The following is a 21277-nucleotide window of genomic DNA, read 5'->3' as shown; positions in this document are numbered from 1 at the left end:
AGTATCTAGACTAGGAGACATGACCCTTAAAGACCATGTCCCTCCCCTTAATCGGTTTGTATGTCTCTTCCTAAAGCCGGCGATATGCAAACTAATCTAGAATTGATTAGTGACTTACACATTGTGTCAGTTTACTTATTTAATATCACAATTATTCTGTAAAGTCGCTGCCTAGATGGGAGAGGAGAGAACACACACAAAAGGCCATTCGTGGATACTTAGGACTGAGAAGAATACGTGCGGTCTGCACTTTCAGACCTCGTGATTATCAGGTTATTAAATTTAACACTCCCTCTTAACTTGATAATCACACAGAGAGATATCATATCTAGCAACATCTATACAAATGAGTAAGCAAGAATCAATACTCTATATCTGTTTGAATCTTCTTAGTACGTGAAATCATTAGAACACATAATACAATGTCATATCACTAAACCTGTCATATGACAAATCACTGCTACTAGTGATAAGTTACAGGATAAATCTGAAGAGTAATTTAATCTCTTCATTTATCTCAGTTGTGATTCATAGAAACTGGTATTTCTATATCACAACAAGATCCTGAGTTTAAGATCTACCAGAATACAGGATAAACCCGGAGAATACTAAGATTCTTCCTTATCCAATTTGTGACTCATGAACATAGCAATGTCAACATCACAATATGATCTAAAACTCATCTAGATCTTACAATAAAACTCTACTGTTTAGTACATTATCTAAGAGATCGTAATCTCTCATAATGCCTTTTATACAAGTGATCATTATTTCAGAGATCGTCACCTCTTTAAATAATGAACACAAATGGTGGAGCCCATAACAATCAATAGCCTAACAAAATAAAATTATTTTATTACGAATCAAAAGATTACAAATGGATTACAACTCAACCATACCAAGTCTTCTCCTAAAGTGTTCTATCTTCACTCTAGATGGTGGTTTGGTGAGTATGTCTACTGTCTGATTTGCAATGCAAAAGTATTCCAATTTTACAGAATTCCTGTCTACCATATCTCTTACATAATGGTAAGGAATTCTAATATGCTCGGACCTGTCCTGGAAAACTGGATTCACTGAGAGCTTGATGGAACTCTGATTATCACAATGAATAATCGTAGGATTCATTGCTTGCCCAAATAATCTCACAAGTAACTTCCTCAACCAGACTGCTTCTCAAGAGGCCATCGCTACTGCAATGTATTCAGCTTCTGTGGAGCACTGAGCTACTGAAGACTATTTTCTACATATCCAAGATATCATCGCTGATCCTAGACTGAAACAGCATCCTGAAGTACTTTTCCTATCTTTACCACTTCCACCCCAATCTGAATAAGCGAATCCATCTAAGTCTAAAGCAACTTTCTCGTATTTGAGTCCAAGATTAAGAGTGCCTTGTAAGTATTTCATAATGTGTTTAATTGCAACTAGGTGAATCTCCTTTGGTTAACACATAAACTAACTTAAGGCATTAACTACATAGCAAATATCCAGTCTTGTATTTACTAAGTACATAAGAGACTCAATCATCTGTCTGTAGAGAGTAGAATCTATGGAAGGTGATTCTATTGCTGCTTCCTTAAGTTTATGTAGATTAGTCTCCATTGGAGAAGACATAGGTTTGCAATTCCACATTCCAAATCTCTTTAAAATGTCTAATGTATACTTCCCTTGATTAAGTATGATACTGTCTAAAATTCTGTCATACTTCCAAACCTAGGAAGTAATGGAGTCCCAAATCTTTCATCTTTAATTCTCTAGTTAGATCTTTCTTGCACTGATCTATAAGATGATCATCACATGTTATTAATAAATCATCAACATACAGTATCAGAATTACCATATCACTTTTATCTCTATTATAATATGAATTGGGATCGGCTTCATTCTTCGAGAATCCTAAGCCGGTGAGGTAGTTATCAATTCTTTCATACCAGGCCCTGGGAGCTTGTTTAAGCCCATAGAGAGCTTTCTTGAGCGTGCAAACAAAAGCGTTAGGATCATGAGTTTCAAATCCTTCAGGTTGCTCCAGATATACTTCTTCTAAAATCTTTTCATTTAGGAATGTTGTTTTTACGTCCATCTGATGTAACTTCCATCCCTTTGATGCGACAATTGCTAAGACTGCTCTTATGGAAGTATATCTAGCAACAAGAGCAAAGGTTTCTTCATAATCAATCCCTTCTTTCTAAGAAAATCCTCTTGCTACAAATCTGGCTTTATACTTCTCAATACTACTTTCAACAGCATGCTTTATTTTAAATATCCACTTGGAAGAAAGAACAGATTTTCCTTTAGGTCTTTGAACAATTTCCCAAACATCATTTTTCATAATAGATTGGTATTCTTCTGTCATAGCTTCTTTCCAAGCTGTATGTTTAATAGCATCAGAAGGATTGGTAGGTTCTGTTTTGGATAAATCACTCATGTTTGCTGTATAACTAGAGAATCTTTTAGGTTGTTTGCTTTCTCTGACTGTTCCAGAAGGTGCAACAAAGTTTTGAGTTGCTTCAACTGTTTTAATGGCTCAAAGTGGTATTTTCTCTGAATTTTCTTCAAGATTCATATTTTGAATTTCATCTTCTATTTCTTCTAAGTTCTCCCTCTAGAACCCAGATTCTTCTTTCAGAACTAGGTAAAGGAGAAGTTTCATCAAAACTTATGGCTCTTTTGAATGCAAGATCTTCTTCAAAGATTACATCCCTACTATGTTCAATATTTTTCTGTCCAGGTATGAAAATCCTATATGCCTTAAATGTTTCACTATACCCTACAAAAATACCTTTCCTCCCAAAGGGTTCTAACTTGGTTCTCTTTTCTTTTGGAACATGGATATATACAAGACATGCAAAAATTCTAAGATGACTTATATTGAGTTTTACTTTGGTAAATACTTCTTCAAGAGTTTTATCTTTAAGATAGGAGTGAGGGCTTCTATTTTGAATATATACAACAGTACAAAAGGCTTCTGCCCAAAGACAATATTCTAAATTTTGGTCAAAAATCATAGCTCTAGCAGCTTCTATAATTGTCCTATTATTTCTTTCTGCTACCCCGTTTTGTTCTAGATTATAAGGAACAATGTACTCCCTCTTAATCCCTGATTCTTTACAAAACTTTTTAAACAAGTCTGAGGTATATTCTCCTCCGTTATCAGTTCTAACGTTTTTAATTTTATGCCCTGAAAATTTTTCAGTTAATGTTTTGAATTCTTTAAACCTTTGTAGGATTTCTTCTAATTCCTTGCATTTTAAAAAGTAAATCCATGTTTTCCTAGAGAAGTCATCTATGAACAAGATATAATACCAGAATCCTCCAAGAGAAGGAACAGGCATAGGTCCACATAAATCTGAATTAATTAATTTTAGTACATTATTTGTTTTCCTAGTAATATCATGTAAGGGACTTCCGGTGTTCTTACCCAAGGCACACCCTTTGCAAATACTTGGGTGGTCTTTACTTAGTTTAGGTAATCCAGTAACCATCTTCTCCATAGTTGATAAAGTTTTGAAATTTAGATGCCCTAATCTTTTGTGCCATATTTCATTTATATCTGCAGCTTTATGCACTAGGGCTTGAATAGATCAACTAGATTCTATATTCAATTCATACAAATATCCTTTTTTCTGACCAATTAACTTTGCTTTCTTGATGGAGGAGTTCTTAGCCCAAGTTAATACTTTGCCATCCATGAATGCAACATTGTGCCCATTATCTTCAAGTGTTGTAATTGAGATTAGGTTTCTTTTAATTCCTGGTACATAGAGTACACCTTTAAGAAGAAGAGTATTTCCTGATTTTAGTTTCAAAGTACAATTTCCAATTCCTTCAACGGAGTGTGCTGAATTATCACCAATGGTAACTTCATCGTTAACCTTCTCTGATAAAGAGTCTAGTGTTTCTTTATATCTGTTATATGTTTAGAAGATGCACTATCAATTACCCATGCTTTATTTGAAATTTCATTTGATAGTGAGGAATACAGAACACAGTTCTCAAGATCATAAGTATCTTCTTCTCTAATGACATTTGTACAATTTGCCTATTTTTTGGAATTTTTAGGACAATTAGATCTATTGTGTCCAAATTTTTCACATTTGAAACACTTTTTTTTAGATAGATCTTTCTTGGGCTTTCCATTCTTTTGATTTCCCTTTTTGTTCTTGAAATGCTTATTCTTGCCGTTGTAAGAATTTGTATTAAGAACATGAAGTTCTTCATCTTCTACTTTCGGTTTCCCTCCTTTCTTTAGTTTTCTGGATTCCTCTTGAAGACAATCGTTATTGAGTTTGTTGAAGTCCGGAAGATTGTCTTTGGCAATTATTCCTTGTGCAAATGTCTCCCATGAATCTAGCAATCCATCTATAGCCATAAGTGCTAATTCTATGTCGCTAATGGTGGTTCCTATACTTGATAGTTCATCTCTAATGCCGGCAACTCTTAGGAAGTACGAATTTATCGATTCTCCTTTCTTTATCTGAACATGATTTAGTTGCCTTTTTAGTGCAAGAACCCTAGTTGCATTGTTTACATCATATGCATTTTATAATGCATTCATCATATCAAAGGCAGTTTGATGTTTTGTAAGCATAGGTACGATATCATTTTTTACTCCATCCAAGATGATTTGAATAGCTTTTCTATTTCCTCTGCTCCAAATTGATTTGTAAGGTTCACCTAGAGGTTGTTTAGATGCTCCATCAACAAATTGTTTTACATCGTTCTCTTCAAGAATCATCATGATTCTGAATTTCCAAGCATCAAAGTGCTCTTTCCCGTCAAACCTATTCTCGGGTTTGATTTTTTATGCCATTGAAGATAGAAGATAGTTGCTAGATATATATAGAGTCTGATAATTGAATTTTGTAGAGCCTAGGTTCGACTACCAGAGCTCTGATACCATGTAAAGATTCTGCAACTTCTTTGAATCAGACTTCTATTTGCTTCCTTGAATGGTGATAATGCTCTTCTAAGTTTTGAATATTGATGAAGTTTATACTTATAATTCTGATCTGAGAATTATATATATCTACAAGTAGAACAGTATGATAATTTTCTTGAGGAAATAGCCTTGAAGTGAAATGTTTGAAGAACACTTAATTTCTTTGATTCCGATACAAGAAGGAATAGTCGATTTTTTATCTGATATTAGAGAATATCTCTTCACTATCGATTACTGAATAATGATGCTTGGAGGAGCAGACTGAATATGTTTTGTGTGGCCTTCAAATCTGCATCACTATCCCTCTAAGTATCTAGACAAGGAGACATAACCCTTAAAGACCATGTCCCTTCCCTTAATCGGTTTGTATGTCTCTTCCTAAAGCCGGCGATATGCAAACTAATCTAGTATTAATTAGTGACTAACACATTGTGTGAGTTTACTTATTTATTATCACAATTATTCTGTAAAGTTGCCACCTAGATGGGAGAGGAGGGAACACATACAAAAGGCCATTTGTGGATACTTAGGACTGAGAAAAATACGTGCAGTCAGAACTTTCAGACCTAGTGATTATCAGGTTATTAAATTTAACAGCTATTGCTCCAAATCCATCAGAGTGAACAAATGAATTTAAGTTCAACCCAAAAAGAAGAGATTGACAGGCAGCATGCCAAGTGTTTGCCAAAATTACACCTAAGTTCTAATAACTGATTGTAATGACCAAATAGCAGCTAAGTTTGAATGGAGCTGGTGTTCATACTGTAAGAGAGTTGAAGCTCTTGAGATTGGGGAGTTTGTTGATTCATTGGGGTTGATGCCCTTAAAGTTGTAAGTGAACAGACGTATTTGTGCAACTGAATTAGAACAGTAGCTCCTAGCAGTCTTTTTGTTAGTGGATTTTCCTGCATTGGATTTCCACATTGCTTCTTGTGCATAATCTCTTGCATATGATCTTGTGTTTACTATTTGATTTCAAATTATAGTAAGATGCTCATAAAGTAGATCAGTCAGAAAATAAAATTGGTTTAAACATATTCTACACTCCCCCCTCTTAGTAGTGTAATTGTGTTCTACAAACATTACAATTTATAATTTGGCTCAAGGAAAAAAAGAGACAAAAAGAAAATAAATTAACTAATTTAGAATTTTACACTTTATACAAATAACATAAACTTATAATTAAAGTCCAGAACCCGAATTAAGTTAAAAACCAAAGAAAAATTAAAACCATACTTTTAACCAAAAATTTGATTGAACTCCGTGGGGTTGTCATTAATTTTAACAAAATGAAACTAACTACTACTTTAAATGACATGGGCGGATGTCAAAGGAAAAGCCTTGAAAACATGGGGGAAATAATCAATCGCAAGAAAATAAAAGAAAAAAGATTATTCTCAAAATAATAGGGAAAGTCAAAGTGATGGGGAAAAAGCGATTTTGTTTATTCCACATTGGTAAGATGAGTGAGTGAGATCTTGTGAAAGCTTAATAAAAGATTTAGAAGAGCTCTCTTTCAAGCCTACTGACCGCCCCACAAACCCCCATGCATTCGGAGTTGGGTACGTCCCCACATTAGGGACTTGGCATTCCCAAGCCCCCCCCCACCACCGTCTTTACGCCACCAGGGGTATCTGCAAGAAAAAGTTGCAGCGGCAGCACTTGTGATAGAAAGGAGCTTTATAGGATACTACAAAGGTCACTGCTACACACACACGCCCTACATATGCATATTTATGAATCTATATACATGATGTTGTACTTGTTTTGATATCATGCTACTCATTGTAATAATCTTTATGATATCTAGCATTTCAAGTACTATATGTATGATATAGTACAGCACTCACACACACCCACCGGTCATCCCTCCTTGTCGCCAAATTGAAGCCCAATTTTTCCCCCTCCTGAGATTCCAACGTCCCCCAATGCCTGTGTTACACTGACAATATTAAAAAGTTCTTCAAGAGTCTGGGTCTGTGAAGATGATATCCCTCATGAATGAAAATCTCTTCGCTGTTGGAAGACAGGCTCAGGGGATTTGATCGAGCTACAAGGTAATATCATACTGTTTGAACACTTTATTTCTTCCACTTGCCAATATTATAATTTGGGAGTTTGAGTCTGCAACTGAAATGTGAGTTATTAAGTCTGGCTTATAAGCTCATAGAGGGCTGAGTACTTCATTCATTGAGAAACTACGGCCGTCGTACAAATCAGTCATTGTTGTGGGTTTTCTATTTGGTCACACAAGTCTGGGAAAGTCATACAAGTTTGAAACTGCTTAAAAATGGAGCCGTTCAGATCTAGTAAACATCAAAGAGGTGCCATACAGGATTAAGGATCATTGGGAAAGCATGGACAGGTCTGAAACAAATAAGGAGAGTGTTGTACAAGTCTGAGATATCTGGAGAGTTCCATAACAACTTAAAGAGAACTGATTTCAGTCTGAAACCCTCTAGGGGGTGACGTCCAAGGTCTGGTGAAAAATTACTGCTCACATTAATGTGTTGAGAGTACTTCCATCCGACTGGGCAGTGACAGGTGGCATGTGATTTCCTCGTAATTTTATGCTTAAGCAAGCATAGGAAAGACTGATATCAAATTAAAATGTACCTGATCTGCAATATATATTAAATATGATTTGTGTTGTCTGAAGCAAGTTCTGAAACAACTTCCATAAAGTTAGAATAAGCTTATGGGTTAGCGTTTGATTATTCATGTCATTATGTAAGTCTTATGTTATATTTTCTCTTGCCATTATTGAATGCAATTTGATGTCTCAGCTAGCAATTCAAAACCCAAAAAACAAACACATATTGGTTTGCATATTACAGACACTCAAAAACATTTGCCCTACCTTTCCCATAGCATTGTTTCAGTTTTAAAGATTTGTTTCTCATACAAGTAAATGTGGTAAGGAAAAATAAATGAACTTCAATTATATTATTTCCCTGAATTTTGGGAAACAACAATTGAGACATACTATTACAAATATGTGCATTTCATACCCTCCTCTACACTCTACAAGATACATTCATCCATGTATAGACTAACAAAGTTTGATGCCCCAGAATAACCTGCAGACTATATCCACCAAGAAAACTGGTTCAACAACCAACCCAATGTATGAATTATGAACAGCCAACTGTTATATATATAGATCTCTAGTTGCAATCCCAATCTGCAACAAAAGAGCCTCTGGATTATAAACACATGATGGTGTGAAGAAACCCACCACTCTCAAGTCACGACCATCAGTTTTCTAACATTCACATTTCAAAATTCATAAAAATCAATTGCAACATGTCAAAATCCATGAATAAGGCACAAGAGAAAATACAAATATCTTGCATATCCTCTAATCATTATGGACCTCTAGATCTGCCACGTTAGGCCCTGGCCAAGCATAAAATCTGCTGCAAAAGTGTTCCTGTAGGATGTCATGAAGACATTAGGTTGACAAAAACCTAACCACCATACTAAATGCAATATTGGTTATCCCTGCGACTAAGCCTTTTTTTAATCGACACCAAGGCGATTACACAATAAATTGTAAGCATCACTCAATCAAATCAAACAACCATAAAGCTCCCTTTGATTGATTTTATGTTTCGAGTTATTGTTTGCCTTTATAACTGTAAGCTGCATGAAAATCAACACACCCATTTTAAGAAACAATGATTTCTAGGCAGGAGAAACCTTGATTTAAGCCCTACTCATAAACAGTCCTTTGACATGCAAGAGAGAGAGTGAGCACGTTAGTGAAAAATGGCAAGAGTGTTAAGCATCAAGGGTCGGAATGACTCGGAGTTTGTACCTTAGGTAAGGGCATTGCAGTTAAGGATGATGATATTATGATGATCTCATGACATTAAGGCATCTAGGAAGGAGGAAGTTTGCAGGTTCAAATCCAATGAGGAAAATGCAATAGAAAATGTTAGTCCAACAAACTGACCAATATAAAGGAAAAATCAAGTTAAGGCAGTGAAAGGGTGAATGGCAGGCTAATATAAAACAATATGATATCCTAATAAGGAACAAAAGGACCCAAGGTGGGCAGAAAGGGATGCTTGGCAAGGAAACTCTTACATTATCAAAACTTTGCACGAACTTATATAGCTTAACCTATAACCCACACCCCTTGATATTTTCAAGTATTTTGACCATACAGGCATATGGGAAAAAACAATGGATTTTGGTAGGAAATTTTGACAAGGGAGACCCACCCAAGACTTCTCAAACCGATTGTGAATGGGGAGGCAAGTATGGTAGAGACACACAAAAGGGAAAGGACATGAGCAAAAATTTTGCACTACAGATTGAGTCCTAACACATCCTACCTGTTGTGAGGTTCTCACACCATCGCCCCAAAATTTTGGGGACCCTCTTTTTTTTATCGCCTTAGCGAATTTTTCAGAGTTGTCCAAAAAAAAATCTTGAATTTGGAAATTTTACGCTTTGGACATCTCTGGGCCTGGAGGAATGTGGTTAGATTTGTTTTTTTCACCCGATCTTGATATGATTTTCTAGAACGAGTAATTTTATCCTTAGGCCGAACAAATTTCAAAGAACACTTCGCAAGATAAATTTACAAATTTTGGGACTCAGATGATTTTATTTTGAAAATTGGATGTAATTATATAATCTTTAGCATTTTCAAAATGAAATTTTTAGATTTAATTGTTTCAAAAAAAAATTAATTTTTTTGGGTGAAAAAGAAAATTTTGTGATAGTGAAATTAAATTTGAAAAGTCGATTTTGAATGCCAAAAAAAGGTTTATTTTGAAAAAAATAATAATAAAATTGCATTGCAAAATCGAAAATGAATTAAATTAGAAAAATTGCCTTGAAGATTTTTTTTTTTTTAAATTAAAAATGATTGGTAATTAAAATTTTAAAATCGATTTTAGCTTGCTCAATCCGATTTTAAATGAAATTTTAATTACTAAAACGTCATTAAATGAAATTTTTGACATCTCCAAGGCTTTCTTAATTTTATTTTGCAATTTTGGTCCTAACTGGCAATTAAATGTGCAAATTTCACTATATGCAAAATTAATTTTTAGCTTGGCATTTAATTGGGACCATTAATGAAATGTTAATTTAATCTTTTTCTCCTATAGGTGCTAGTTGACCAGCTTGGAGGAGTGAGTGGAATGTGGTATAAGAGGGCTCCTCCCTCTCCCATTTCTCCATTCCATCACGACTTTCTTCTCTTTGGCGATTTTTTTCCCTTGGAGCAGACTTCATCCTTGGCGATTTTCTCTTAAAGGAGCGGATTTTCTATGCTTTGGTGATTTTGCAAGGGCAGATTTTGGTGCTTAGTGATTTTCTGGGCAGATTTCAAACGTTTGACAATTTTCCAAAAGAGAGCAGGTCTGAACATTTTCTGCCCTAGGTGATTTTTTGAAGCAAATTCAGATTTTTTCTTGCTTGGGCGAATTTTGTGGAGGCCTTATTTTGTCTAGAAGAGCTATGTATTTTGCACCAGATCTGGGTAATTTTATTTGGTGGAGGATATGTGATCAAAAGTCTGATTTTTGGCAAACCACTTCATCATCTCATTACTAGGTTGAAGATTGGAAAGATAAGTGCAGATTTCATGATAGAACACTTGGCGATGCAGAAATAACCTAGACCACCCTAGGATGAAGTTGGGAGATATAAGTGTAGTCCATCCTAAGTTAACAAAGAGGCAAAAAAAAGTGATAGTCCCATCCCTAGGTTGAAAGTTGAAGGTTGAAGATTGGTAAGTGTAGAGATAAGACTTGGCGAGGTAGAAATAAGTTAGAATCCATCGATAGAAAGAAGGTTGGAGATCGATAAGGGTAGTCCATATCACTTAGAACGAAAGGGTAGAAATAATTGTTTAGGATGGTAGATATTAGTGCAAGCAAGAATCCAAAGGGAACGAATACCAAAAAGACAAGGAAGACATGATGCCTAAGACCACCTTTTTCTCGAAAGTGAGGTGAATAAGTGATACCAATATCGGTACAGTGAACATGATACAATTAAAGGAGAGACTAAAGGAAGAGCAATCCCCCATGGCAAAGAAGATTTACAAAAGTGGAATTGTTCATGCAACGGCTTTCCCTCCTACCTTGCCTTCTCTAGAATTGGTCATGGAGTGTGCATCCCGGTTTGATTTGGTTAGTAAATCCATCATTTTTGATGAAGGGAAGAGAGTGTTGGCCAACATTGGCGAACAAGTGATCGAAGAAGCATTTAACATCCCTCAATACAAAAGCATGACAATGGTAATGATGGACTAGGCGGCTAAGTTATTTTAGGATAACCAAGAGGCTTATTTCATTCATCTAAAGCAGGATTGGCTACAAGAAGGCAAGAAAGGAGTTACCAGATCATCAAGGCTCATCGTGTCAGACTTCAAATCAGAGTATAGCTACCTCATTGTGCTTCTCAGCCAGATCATGGGCCTAGCTCAAGGTATGCAATTCGAAAATTGGATGTACTTCTTTATTGATGAAATTGAGAAAGGTAAAAGAAGATTTGATTGGGCTAGGATCATAAGCGAGAATCTAGAATTGCAACTTAGAACTGTGCAAAATCAAAAGCAATTCTATATGGTGTCCTATCTGTTCTATTTGATTGCGAGGTTGTATGAAAATCTAAGACTTAAGGCCTTAGGAGTAATTGGTAATGGGTTGAGGCAATGTTTGGTGCATGAATGCTATCCACAACTTCACTTGCACAACAACAAAGACTATAAGATATTTTGTGACGCATTTGACATGAAAACAGTAAGGATATTACAAGGGATGACTTTCACGTGAGGAAGCTAGGATAGTAAGGAACATGTTTGAATGTATTCCTTTGACTAGGCAACTTGAGCTATAAAAGATTTCTAGGCCAATGCACGGGATGACTTTCACGTGAGGAAGCTAGCTTTCTTAAGATTGTCAATGAACATGATGAGGGCAATCAGATGGAGAGACCTTGATATTCCCGATCAACTGGAGGATGATGAAAACGTGTTGAGAGAAGCTTATGGTATAGTGGATGGAATGGAGTTAAATCCAGTGGATTGGAATGATCATCAGGATCCTTCCTTGGAGGCGATTACAAGGGCAGTTGATTTGCACGCCAAGTCGTGGTACAATGGGAATTTGAGGAAATTACAAAAGTCAAAGGGTACACCTTACTTATGAGAAGATGAAGCCAAAGGAAGGTCCAGTGGAATCAGTCGAATAGAAGGGTGAAGGAAGTAGCCAGCAGCAAGGAACAATTAGAAGCAAGAAGAAAGGTTTGGAGGTTGAGAAAAGAAAAGAACATCAGGAACCCCCAACCAAGAAATAGAAGGCAACACCGTCAAGGGAGAGCATAATTGAGGCTAGAGGCCAAGAAGATAATACAAGTGGACAAGGGGTCGCAGTAGAGGTGAGCTCTGATTCAGAATCAAGCAGTTACAGTGACAGCACCGAGTACTCTCCTCTCTCAGAGAATCAACGTGGAGATGACATGGTAGTTACTAGTAAAGAAGAAGATGGGCCAATATATATTAAGGAAGTAAGCCAGGTGCCTGTGGCCATTGCTGATGATCGGCTAGTTGAACCAAATCCAAATTTGGGAAGATGCACCGCACCACTATGGTTAAGGCAAATGCTTATGCCAAGAGGCAAGGTAGTGAATGTTCGTACAATTGAGGACGTCTAAGGACTAGTAGAAAAGGGTGATTGCGAGAACTAGAGACAAATTGCAAAAACAATGGAAAAGGTGATTAGGTGCGACAATGATGGTCACCGAAAAGTTCATATTGCTATTTCAATAGTAAACAAAGCATTGGATGAAATTGCAGCTCAAGAATACGAGATAGTAGAGCATAACTTGGGAAGAAACACGGATGACATGGAATGTGAGCAGATCCAGGAGGGCATAGTTTCAATCCGAAAAAGGTTGAGGAAGGCAAATGAAAAGATCATAAAGTTGGAGACCAAGAACAAGTATTAGAGAGATTGCCAGCCTATCCAACAATTGCACCAAGCAGCCCTTCCTCATGATAGGGGGAGAAACATAGAAGACATATCAGCTCAGTTGCATGAAGTCAAGGATTGGATTCATGATACGATCCAAGACGAGTGAAACTTCTTGCTTTCCTTTGTCTGGACATTCAGGTCATTAGTGGCTATTAGAGATAAATTCAGAACATTTGAAGGTGAATGGAAGGATTTCCTTCCAGTCAAGGATTTAGCTATTCCTAGACTACAGACATTCATTGAGCTCCCAAAGAAAGATTTGTAAAGGGCCAAGTTGATTAATGGAGGATTGAGTACGGTGGAGTCTTGGTTTGTTGCCTTGGCTATCAGATTGAGAATACTTGAATAAGTATGGAATGAGATTGCACACCACAACCCAAGCGTTGACACTTCCATTTCAACCATGATGAGTGACGTTGGGGTGGTGCTTGATTTTGAAAATATCAAAGAGGAGAGCATTAATGAGACAGAGTTGGGATCGAGATTGGATGAGTTGGGAAAGGTCACCATCAAGAAGAAACATTTGGACATCCTTGCCTCCCTCAATGTCTTTATCGGATATGCAAAAGAGTATGAGAAGGACCATGAGAAGACACTGCAAGTAGCAGGCAGCATGATGAATTCAGTTGAGCTCACGATGAAACATACCCCTTGTCCTCCCATGAAGGAAGTCAACAAAAAGATAGCCAAGTTCATCACTTTGGCTAAAAAGATGAAAGAAAAGGGTAGAACTATATTAGAAGATCATTTGATGTAAGCCCAAGTGGCAAATTCTCCTCCTTCTTGGGTAGGATAGGTGTCTAATTTTGATTGGCTACCATTTTGGTGCCTTCTCATTGGTTGCCACTTTTCCTTTTTTGTCATTGGTCCATTGATGAGGTGGTGTCTTCTCACTGGCTGATGGGGTGGCAACCCTAATTAGGGTTTCTAGGATCCAACCTGGATCATTGGTTTTGCCTCTTTATCTCTACCGTCGGTTGTAAATTTTGGCCTCTATATAAGGCCATTTGCTCTCATTTGTAAAGGGTCGAAGAAAATTGTTGCTAAGATAATACCAAAATTGCCTCTTTATCATTGTTGTGACTTGCATGGTGATTAAGAACATCTGGTGTTATTGCATGGTTTCTACTTCCAATAGTTAGAGTTAAATTTCCTTTGAAGTTGTTAAAGTAGATTTCATTTCAAGAAGTTGTTAAGTAAGAGTAAGAGTAGATGGATAGTTGCATGGTGATATTAGTGTATGTTTGATGGGGATCTATAACTAGGCCACTAGCATCCTAGCAGCTTGTTGGGAAGCCTTGCGTGGTAAACTAGTCTATTCCCTTGAATCATTGCATCTATGGAGATAGAGCCACTGGTAAACTTTCATCAAATTCGATCCCTGTCCATTTGCTAATCTTTCCATTCATAGGAGTAGGAGTAGAGTAGTGAGTAGTTTAGTATTTGGAGCTTTAAGGAAGGAAATAAGGAGAAGCATCATTGGTAGACACACCCCCATCATCACCACAATCAACATTATCTGGCACTCGTATATTTTACAAACCCATCATCATCACCATCATCCCAAAACCCAAATCATCCTTGAATGAACAACGTAAGGCCGCCTATGTGATTACCAGCAAATCACATCGATATAACTAAGTTAGTATCCATAGGTGTAAAGAACATTGGAGTTTTTCTCATGTCTTCATGAGTATTAACTTTTCAAGAGAGGAATTGAGTGTTTGATATCCCATATCAAGTGTTCAATTGCTATATGTTACGTAGTGGTACAAAAATGACATCAACACTACCTTGTAAGTGTTGATTCTTAAAAAACAATTAACATGATAATTAGAAAAATATTGTTTTTCCTTCAACATTATTCTGCCTGAAATAAATCTTTAATAAGTCTCACAGTTCATGAAGTTCTAATACAATTGTGAAATTGAAGAGCAAATCACATAATGGACATAAGACACAAAGAATTAGGAGGTAGATATCTTGGAAGCATGAGATTTGTTACATTATCAAAGTGCATCAAGCTTCACTATGCATAGATTTACCATTAGATAAAAGCCTTGTAGAAAATTTGGCAAGTTTTAAAAAACTCACTAGTTGTTTTGCTTTGTGTGTTTTTGCAATAAAAACTCGCAGCAAAAAAATCACCAATTGTTTGTTAGAAACTTAGTGACAAAAACTCAGTATCATCACTGCTCCTCAAACCCATGAATTTTGATAAATGAAACAAAGCCATTTGATTATTAGTTGTGAGTTTTTTTCTAGCAATGCTGCATTTTTTTATATGTGAATCATGTTGTCAATTCTACTAATCATTACACGCATATGCAGTATTGAAATACAATTAAATACAAAAGCAGCTGGAGGAATGGTGTGCATTTGCATCTGCAATTGTGACGAACTTTGCCAAAATTATAATGTATCATTCTGAAACTAAATTTAGCAAAACTAATTTAGTAAGTCATTTCTGGATCAACTACTTGTTGAAGGAAACTATTTACCATTCTCACAACACTTCAGATTTTAGGACATGGCACATTGATAAACATATACTATGTCATACAACAATAAAAATGCTTGGAGAAGGGTAGGGAGAGACCAGCCAAAAACCAGTTTATAAGTTGATGAAATAGCAAAAGTTGTCTTCTTTGAGCTCTATAAGTCGTAGATATCGAGACCATCGCAGACGATAGTATCACCAAAAATATCTGTAAAAAAGGTTGACACATGATGTAACAATAAACAGCAACCTACACAATACATGCAAGAAAATAGAATTATAAAAATGGACTACCTGTGAAATGAAAAGCTTCCAAGATACACCTCTTTTGTGTTTCAATCCAGAAATAATACGGTGCCATGGATCTTGTTTGGGAAGCACAAAATCAAATGATCGAACAGATATTGCAATCAAAACCAGAATGATGCCACTAAGAACACTGCAATTGATACAAAATGCTATATCAATTGTAAGTATAAAATCATTTGAGATTTTTTTTTAAAAGCAACACAATATACCTGTAGAAAATAAGGAAGTAATATTTTGAAACAAGTGAAAAAGATGATTCTACTATACACACAGGAAATCAACAAATTCACCTATAATCATGGAAGAATCACAGCAACCAAAAAAGTCACTAGCATTTTGCATGAAAAGGCTATTTTTAATATTCCATTCTCTTCTAAAAAAGTAATGTCCTATTTGTTAAATATTAACAGTGATATTCATACTGGTTTGAGAAGTGCAGACCACACCTTAATCTTCTCCCCTTATACCATATGAAAGCATTATATACACTACACTTGACAAATAGGATGGGTGGCAATCCTTGGCAGTAAACATGTTATGTACTAACTATAACTAATTGTTATGTTAGTTAACATTTATGTTATCTCCTTCATAGGCGCCGATTTCGTATGGGCCAACCTAGAGAGGGTCATGTCCCTTTAAGGGACACGCCCTTTGGTCTTGGTATAAGGGGCGGGTATTATTGTAATTTAAGGACACACAAGAAATATTAGTTTGCTCCTTTCAGCAATTCTGCCTATACAAATTTATTGCAGAGATAATAAAAATTCAGAACAGCATTTAATATTCGGATAACTCCTCCTACATTTAGAAGATAAAGATCATCTATAGCAAGCATAAAAGGTCTTATCTAAGTTTGATTTAATAACAGAATTTGCAGAAACTTTACATGGTATCAGAAATCTTGTAGTCAAACCTAGGCTCTGCAAATTAAATAATCAAACTTGATATATATCTAGCATTATTCTCCTATCTTCAATGGCATGCACAATTAGACCTGAGGACAGTTTTGATGGGAAAAAACACTTTGATGCCTGAAAATCCAGAATCATGATGATTCTTGAAGAAAATGATGTAAAACAATTTGTTGATTCAACATCCAGACAACCTACTATTGAACCTCATAAATCTATCTGGAGTAAAGGAAATAGGAAAGTCATTCAGATCATATTAGATGGAGTGAAAAATGATATAGTACCTATGCTAACGAAACATCAAATAGCATTTGCTATGATAAATGCATTACTAAATGCATATGAGGTTAACAATGCAACTAGGGTTCTCACACTAAAAAAGCAACTAAATCACATACAAATAAAGAAGGGAGAATCGATGAATTCTTACTTCCTAAGAGTTGGCATCCTGAGAGATGAACCTTCAAGTATAGCAACCATCATTAATGACACAGAACTAACACTAATGGCTATAGATGGATTACCAAACTCATGGAAAACATTCGCACAAGGAGTAAGTGCCAGAGATAATCTTCCTGACTTCAATAGACTTAAGGGGGATTGTCTTCGAGAAGAATCCAGAAAACTAAACAAAGCAGGAAAATTGAAAACGAAAGATAAAGAACTTCATGTTCTTAATACAAATTCCTATAAAGGTAAGAAGAAGCATTTCAAGGAAAAAAGGGGTAATCAAAAGAATGACAAACTTAAGAAAGATCTATCCAAAATAAAATGCTTCAGATGTGAAATATTTGGACACTACAGATCTAATTGCCCTGAGAATTCTAAACAACAAGTGAACTATACAAACATCACTAGGGAAGAAGATAACTATGATCCTGAGAATCACGTATTGTATTCGGTAATATCTAATGAAGTCTTAAGTAAAGCATAGGTGATTGATAGTGGATCTTCTCGACATATTACAGGATACAAAGAAGCACTAGACTCCATGTCAGAAAAAGTTAATGGCGAAGTCATCATCGGTGATAATTCAGCACATTTCGTCAAAGGAATTGGAAATTGCACCTTGAAACTAAAATCAAGTAGTTCTCTACTTCTCAAAGGAGTACTCTATGTATCAGGAATAAAAAGGAATCTAATCTTGGTTACGGCACTTGAAGATGATGGGCATAATGTTGCATTCATGGACAGTAAAGTCATAACCTGGGCTAAAAATTCCTCAATTAAGAAAGCAAAATTGATTGATCAGAGAAAAGGGTATTTGTATGAATTAAACTCAGAACCTAGTCGACCTATTCAAGCCTTAATTCACAAAGCTACGGACATAAATGAAATATGGCACAGAAGGTTAGGACATCTAAATTTCAAAACTTTATCAACCATGGAGAAGATGGTTACTGGTAAGCATATGCAAAGGATGCGCTCTAGGTAAGAACACCAAAAGTCCATTTCATGAGAGCACTAGAAAAACTAACAATGTTTTGGAATTAATCCACTTCGATTTATGTGGATCTATGTCTGTTCCTTCTCTTGGAGGATACTGGTACTATATACTGTTCATAGATGACTTCTCTAGGAAAACTTGGATTTACTTCTTAAAATGCAAAGAATCAGAAGAAATCCTAAAGAGATTTAAAGAATTTAAAACTTTAACTGAAAACTTATCAAGACATAAAATTAAAACTCTTACAACTGATAATGGAGGGGAATACACCTCAAATATGTTTAAAAGGTTTTGTAAAGAAACGGGAATTAAGAAGTACATCATTCCTTATAACCCACAACAAAACAAGGTAGCGGAAAGGAAGAATAGAACAATTATAGAAGCTGCTAGAGCTATGATATTTGATCAAAATCTAGAATATTATCTTTGGGCAGAAGCCTCTTGTACTGCTGTCTATATTCAAAATAGAAGCCCTCACTCCTACCTTAAAGATAAAACTCCTGAAGAAGTCTTTACTAAGGTTAAACTCAATATAAGTCATCTTAGGATCTTTGGGTGCCCTATATATATCCATGTTCCAAAAGAAAAGAGAACTAAGTTAGAGTCTTCCAAGAGGAAAGGTATTTTTGTAGGGTATAGTGAAACATCTAAAGCATATAGGATTTTCATACCTAGACAGAAAAATATTGAACTTAGTAGAGATGTAATTTTTGAAGAAGATTTAACATTTAAAAGATCCCTAAGTTTTGAAGAACCCTCTCCTTTACTTAGTTAAGAAAGAAATACTGAAACTGAGTCTCAGAGGAAGAACACTGAAGAAATTGAAGATGAAATTGAAAATCTTAATCTTGAAGAAACTCAAAATCCTAAGAAAAGACCACTCTGGGCCATCAAGACAATAGAGGAAGCACAAGACTTCACTGCACCTTCCAGAACAATCAGAAAAAGCAAAAGACCCAAAAGATTTTTTAGTTATACAGCAAACATGAATGATTTGTCTAAATTAGAATGAACCAATGTTTTAAATGCTATTAAACATATAGCTTTGAAAGATGCTATGACAGAAGAATACCAATCTATTATGAAAAATAATGTTTGAGAAATTGTTCCAGGACCTGAAAGAAAATCTATTGTTTCTTCCAAGTGGATATTTAAAATAAAGCATGTTGCTGACAGTAGCATTGAAAAATATAAAGCCAAATTTGTAGCCAGGGGATTCTCTCAGAAAGAGGGGATTGATTATGAAGAAACCTTTTCTTCTGTTGCTAGATACACCTTTGTAAGAGCAGTCTTAGCCACTGCAACATCAAAGGGATGGAAAGTACATCAGATGGATGTAAAAACATCATTCCTGAATAGAAAGGTTATAGAAGAAATATATTTGGAGCAACCTGAAGGATTTGAAACTCATGATCCTAGCATTTTTGTTTGTAAGCCCAAGAAAGCTCTCTATGGGCTTAAACAGGCTCCAAGGGCTTGGTATGAAAGAATTGATAAGTATCTGATTGGCCCAGGATTCTCCAAAAATAAAGCCAATCCAAATCTATATTATAAAGAGGACAAAGATGATATGATAATTCTGATACTGTATGTTGATGATTCACTGATAACAAGTGATGATCATCTCATAGATCAATACAAGAAAGATCTAATAAGAGAATTCGAGATGAAAGACTTGGGACTCTTCATTACTTCCTATGACTGGAAGTACGGCAGAATTCTGACAGCATTATACTTAATCAAGGGAAGTATACATTAGATATTTTGAAGAGATTTGGAATGTGGAATTGCAAGTCTATGTCTTCTCCAATGGTGACTAATCTACATAAACTTAAAGCAGCAACAATAGAATCACCTTCCATATATTCTACTCTCTACAAACAAATGATTGGGTCCCTTATGTATTTGGTAAATGTAAGACCTATAATTTGTTATGCTGTTAATGCCTTAAGTCAATTTATGTGTGAGCCAAAGGAGATTCACCTAGTTGCAGTCAAACACATTATGAGATACTTACAAGGCACTCTTAATCTTGGGCTCAACTATGAGAAAGTTGACTTAGATATACATGGATTCACTGAATCAGATTGGGGTGGAAGTGTTAAAGATAGAAAATGTACTTCAGGATGATGTTTTAGTTTAGGATTAGCAATGATATCTTGGATATGCGGAAAATAGTCTTCAGTAGCACAAAGTTCCACAAAAGCTGAATAGATTGCAGCAGTGATGGCCTCTTGGATAGCAATTTGGCTTAGAAAGTTACTTGTGGGATTATTTGGGCAAGCCATAAATCCTACAATTATTCATTGTGATAATCAGAGTTCCATCAAGCTTTCGATGAATCCAATTTTTCATGACAGGTCCAAGCATATCGAAATTCCTTACCATTATGTAAGAGATATGGTAGACAGGACTACTGTAAAATTAGAATACATTTGCACTACAAATTAGACAGCAAATATTCTCACCAAACCTCTCTCTAGAGTGAAGATAGGTCACTTCAGGAAAAGACTTGGTATGGTTGAATTGTAATTCATTTGTAATCTTTAAATTATTAATAAAATAATTTTATTGTCAGGCTATTGACTGTTATGGGCTCCACCATTTGTATTCATTATTTAAGAGGTGACGATCTCTGAGCTAATGAATACTTGTATAAAGACATTATGAGAGATGACGATTTCTCAAATAATGTGTTGAACAGTATAGAACTACTATTAGATCTACGTGAGTTCAAGATCATTTGTGATATAAGCATTTCCATGCCTATGAATCACAACTTGGATACAGGAAGTATTTATTCTTCAAACTTATCCTGTGTTCTGGTAGACCTTAACTCAAGATCAATTTGTGATATAGGATTGTCAGTTCCAATGAGTTACAACCTGGATAAATGAAGAATTTAATCATTCTTTGGATTTTATCCTGTGTATTGCATTACATGCAATACTGACATCACTAGTATAAGTGATAAGTCATATCACAACATGGTTATATGACTCAGGATCATGTGTTCCATGATAGCATTTTCTCAGAAGATTTAGATAGATATAGAGTATCAATATATGCTTCTTCATCACAATTGATGATGCTAGATATGTTATCTTTCAGTATGATTATCAAGTTAAAAGGGAGTGTTAAATATTAACAGTGATATTCATACTA

General features: G+C 35.5%; 1 protein-coding gene across 5 annotated transcripts in view; it reads right to left on the bottom strand.

Annotated features, from left to right (window-relative positions):
• LOC149548034 (sulfatase and phosphatidylinositolglycan class N domain-containing protein) overlaps positions 1-21277 on the bottom strand; it is a 271143-nt gene that overhangs the window by 101469 nt on the left and 148397 nt on the right. For all 5 annotated transcript variants that reach the window (XM_089792055.1, XM_089792056.1, XM_089792054.1 and 2 more), the window contains exons 11-12: positions 15737-15881; positions 15542-15650 (exon numbers count right to left, since the gene is read on the bottom strand). In XM_089792055.1, coding sequence (XP_089648181.1) covers positions 15542-15650; positions 15737-15881 — 254 coding nt within the window. The remainder of the gene's footprint in view (positions 1-15541; positions 15651-15736; positions 15882-21277) is intronic.

The sequence above is a fragment of the Cupressus sempervirens genome, chromosome 7 (genome assembly GCF_028749045.1).
Source record: "Cupressus sempervirens isolate cs-2001-9-10 chromosome 7, ASM2874904v1, whole genome shotgun sequence".
NCBI lineage: Eukaryota > Viridiplantae > Streptophyta > Pinopsida > Cupressales > Cupressaceae > Cupressus > Cupressus sempervirens.
The sequence above is the reverse complement of the archived record's forward strand: the minus strand, read 5'-3'. Positions and strand labels throughout refer to the sequence as shown.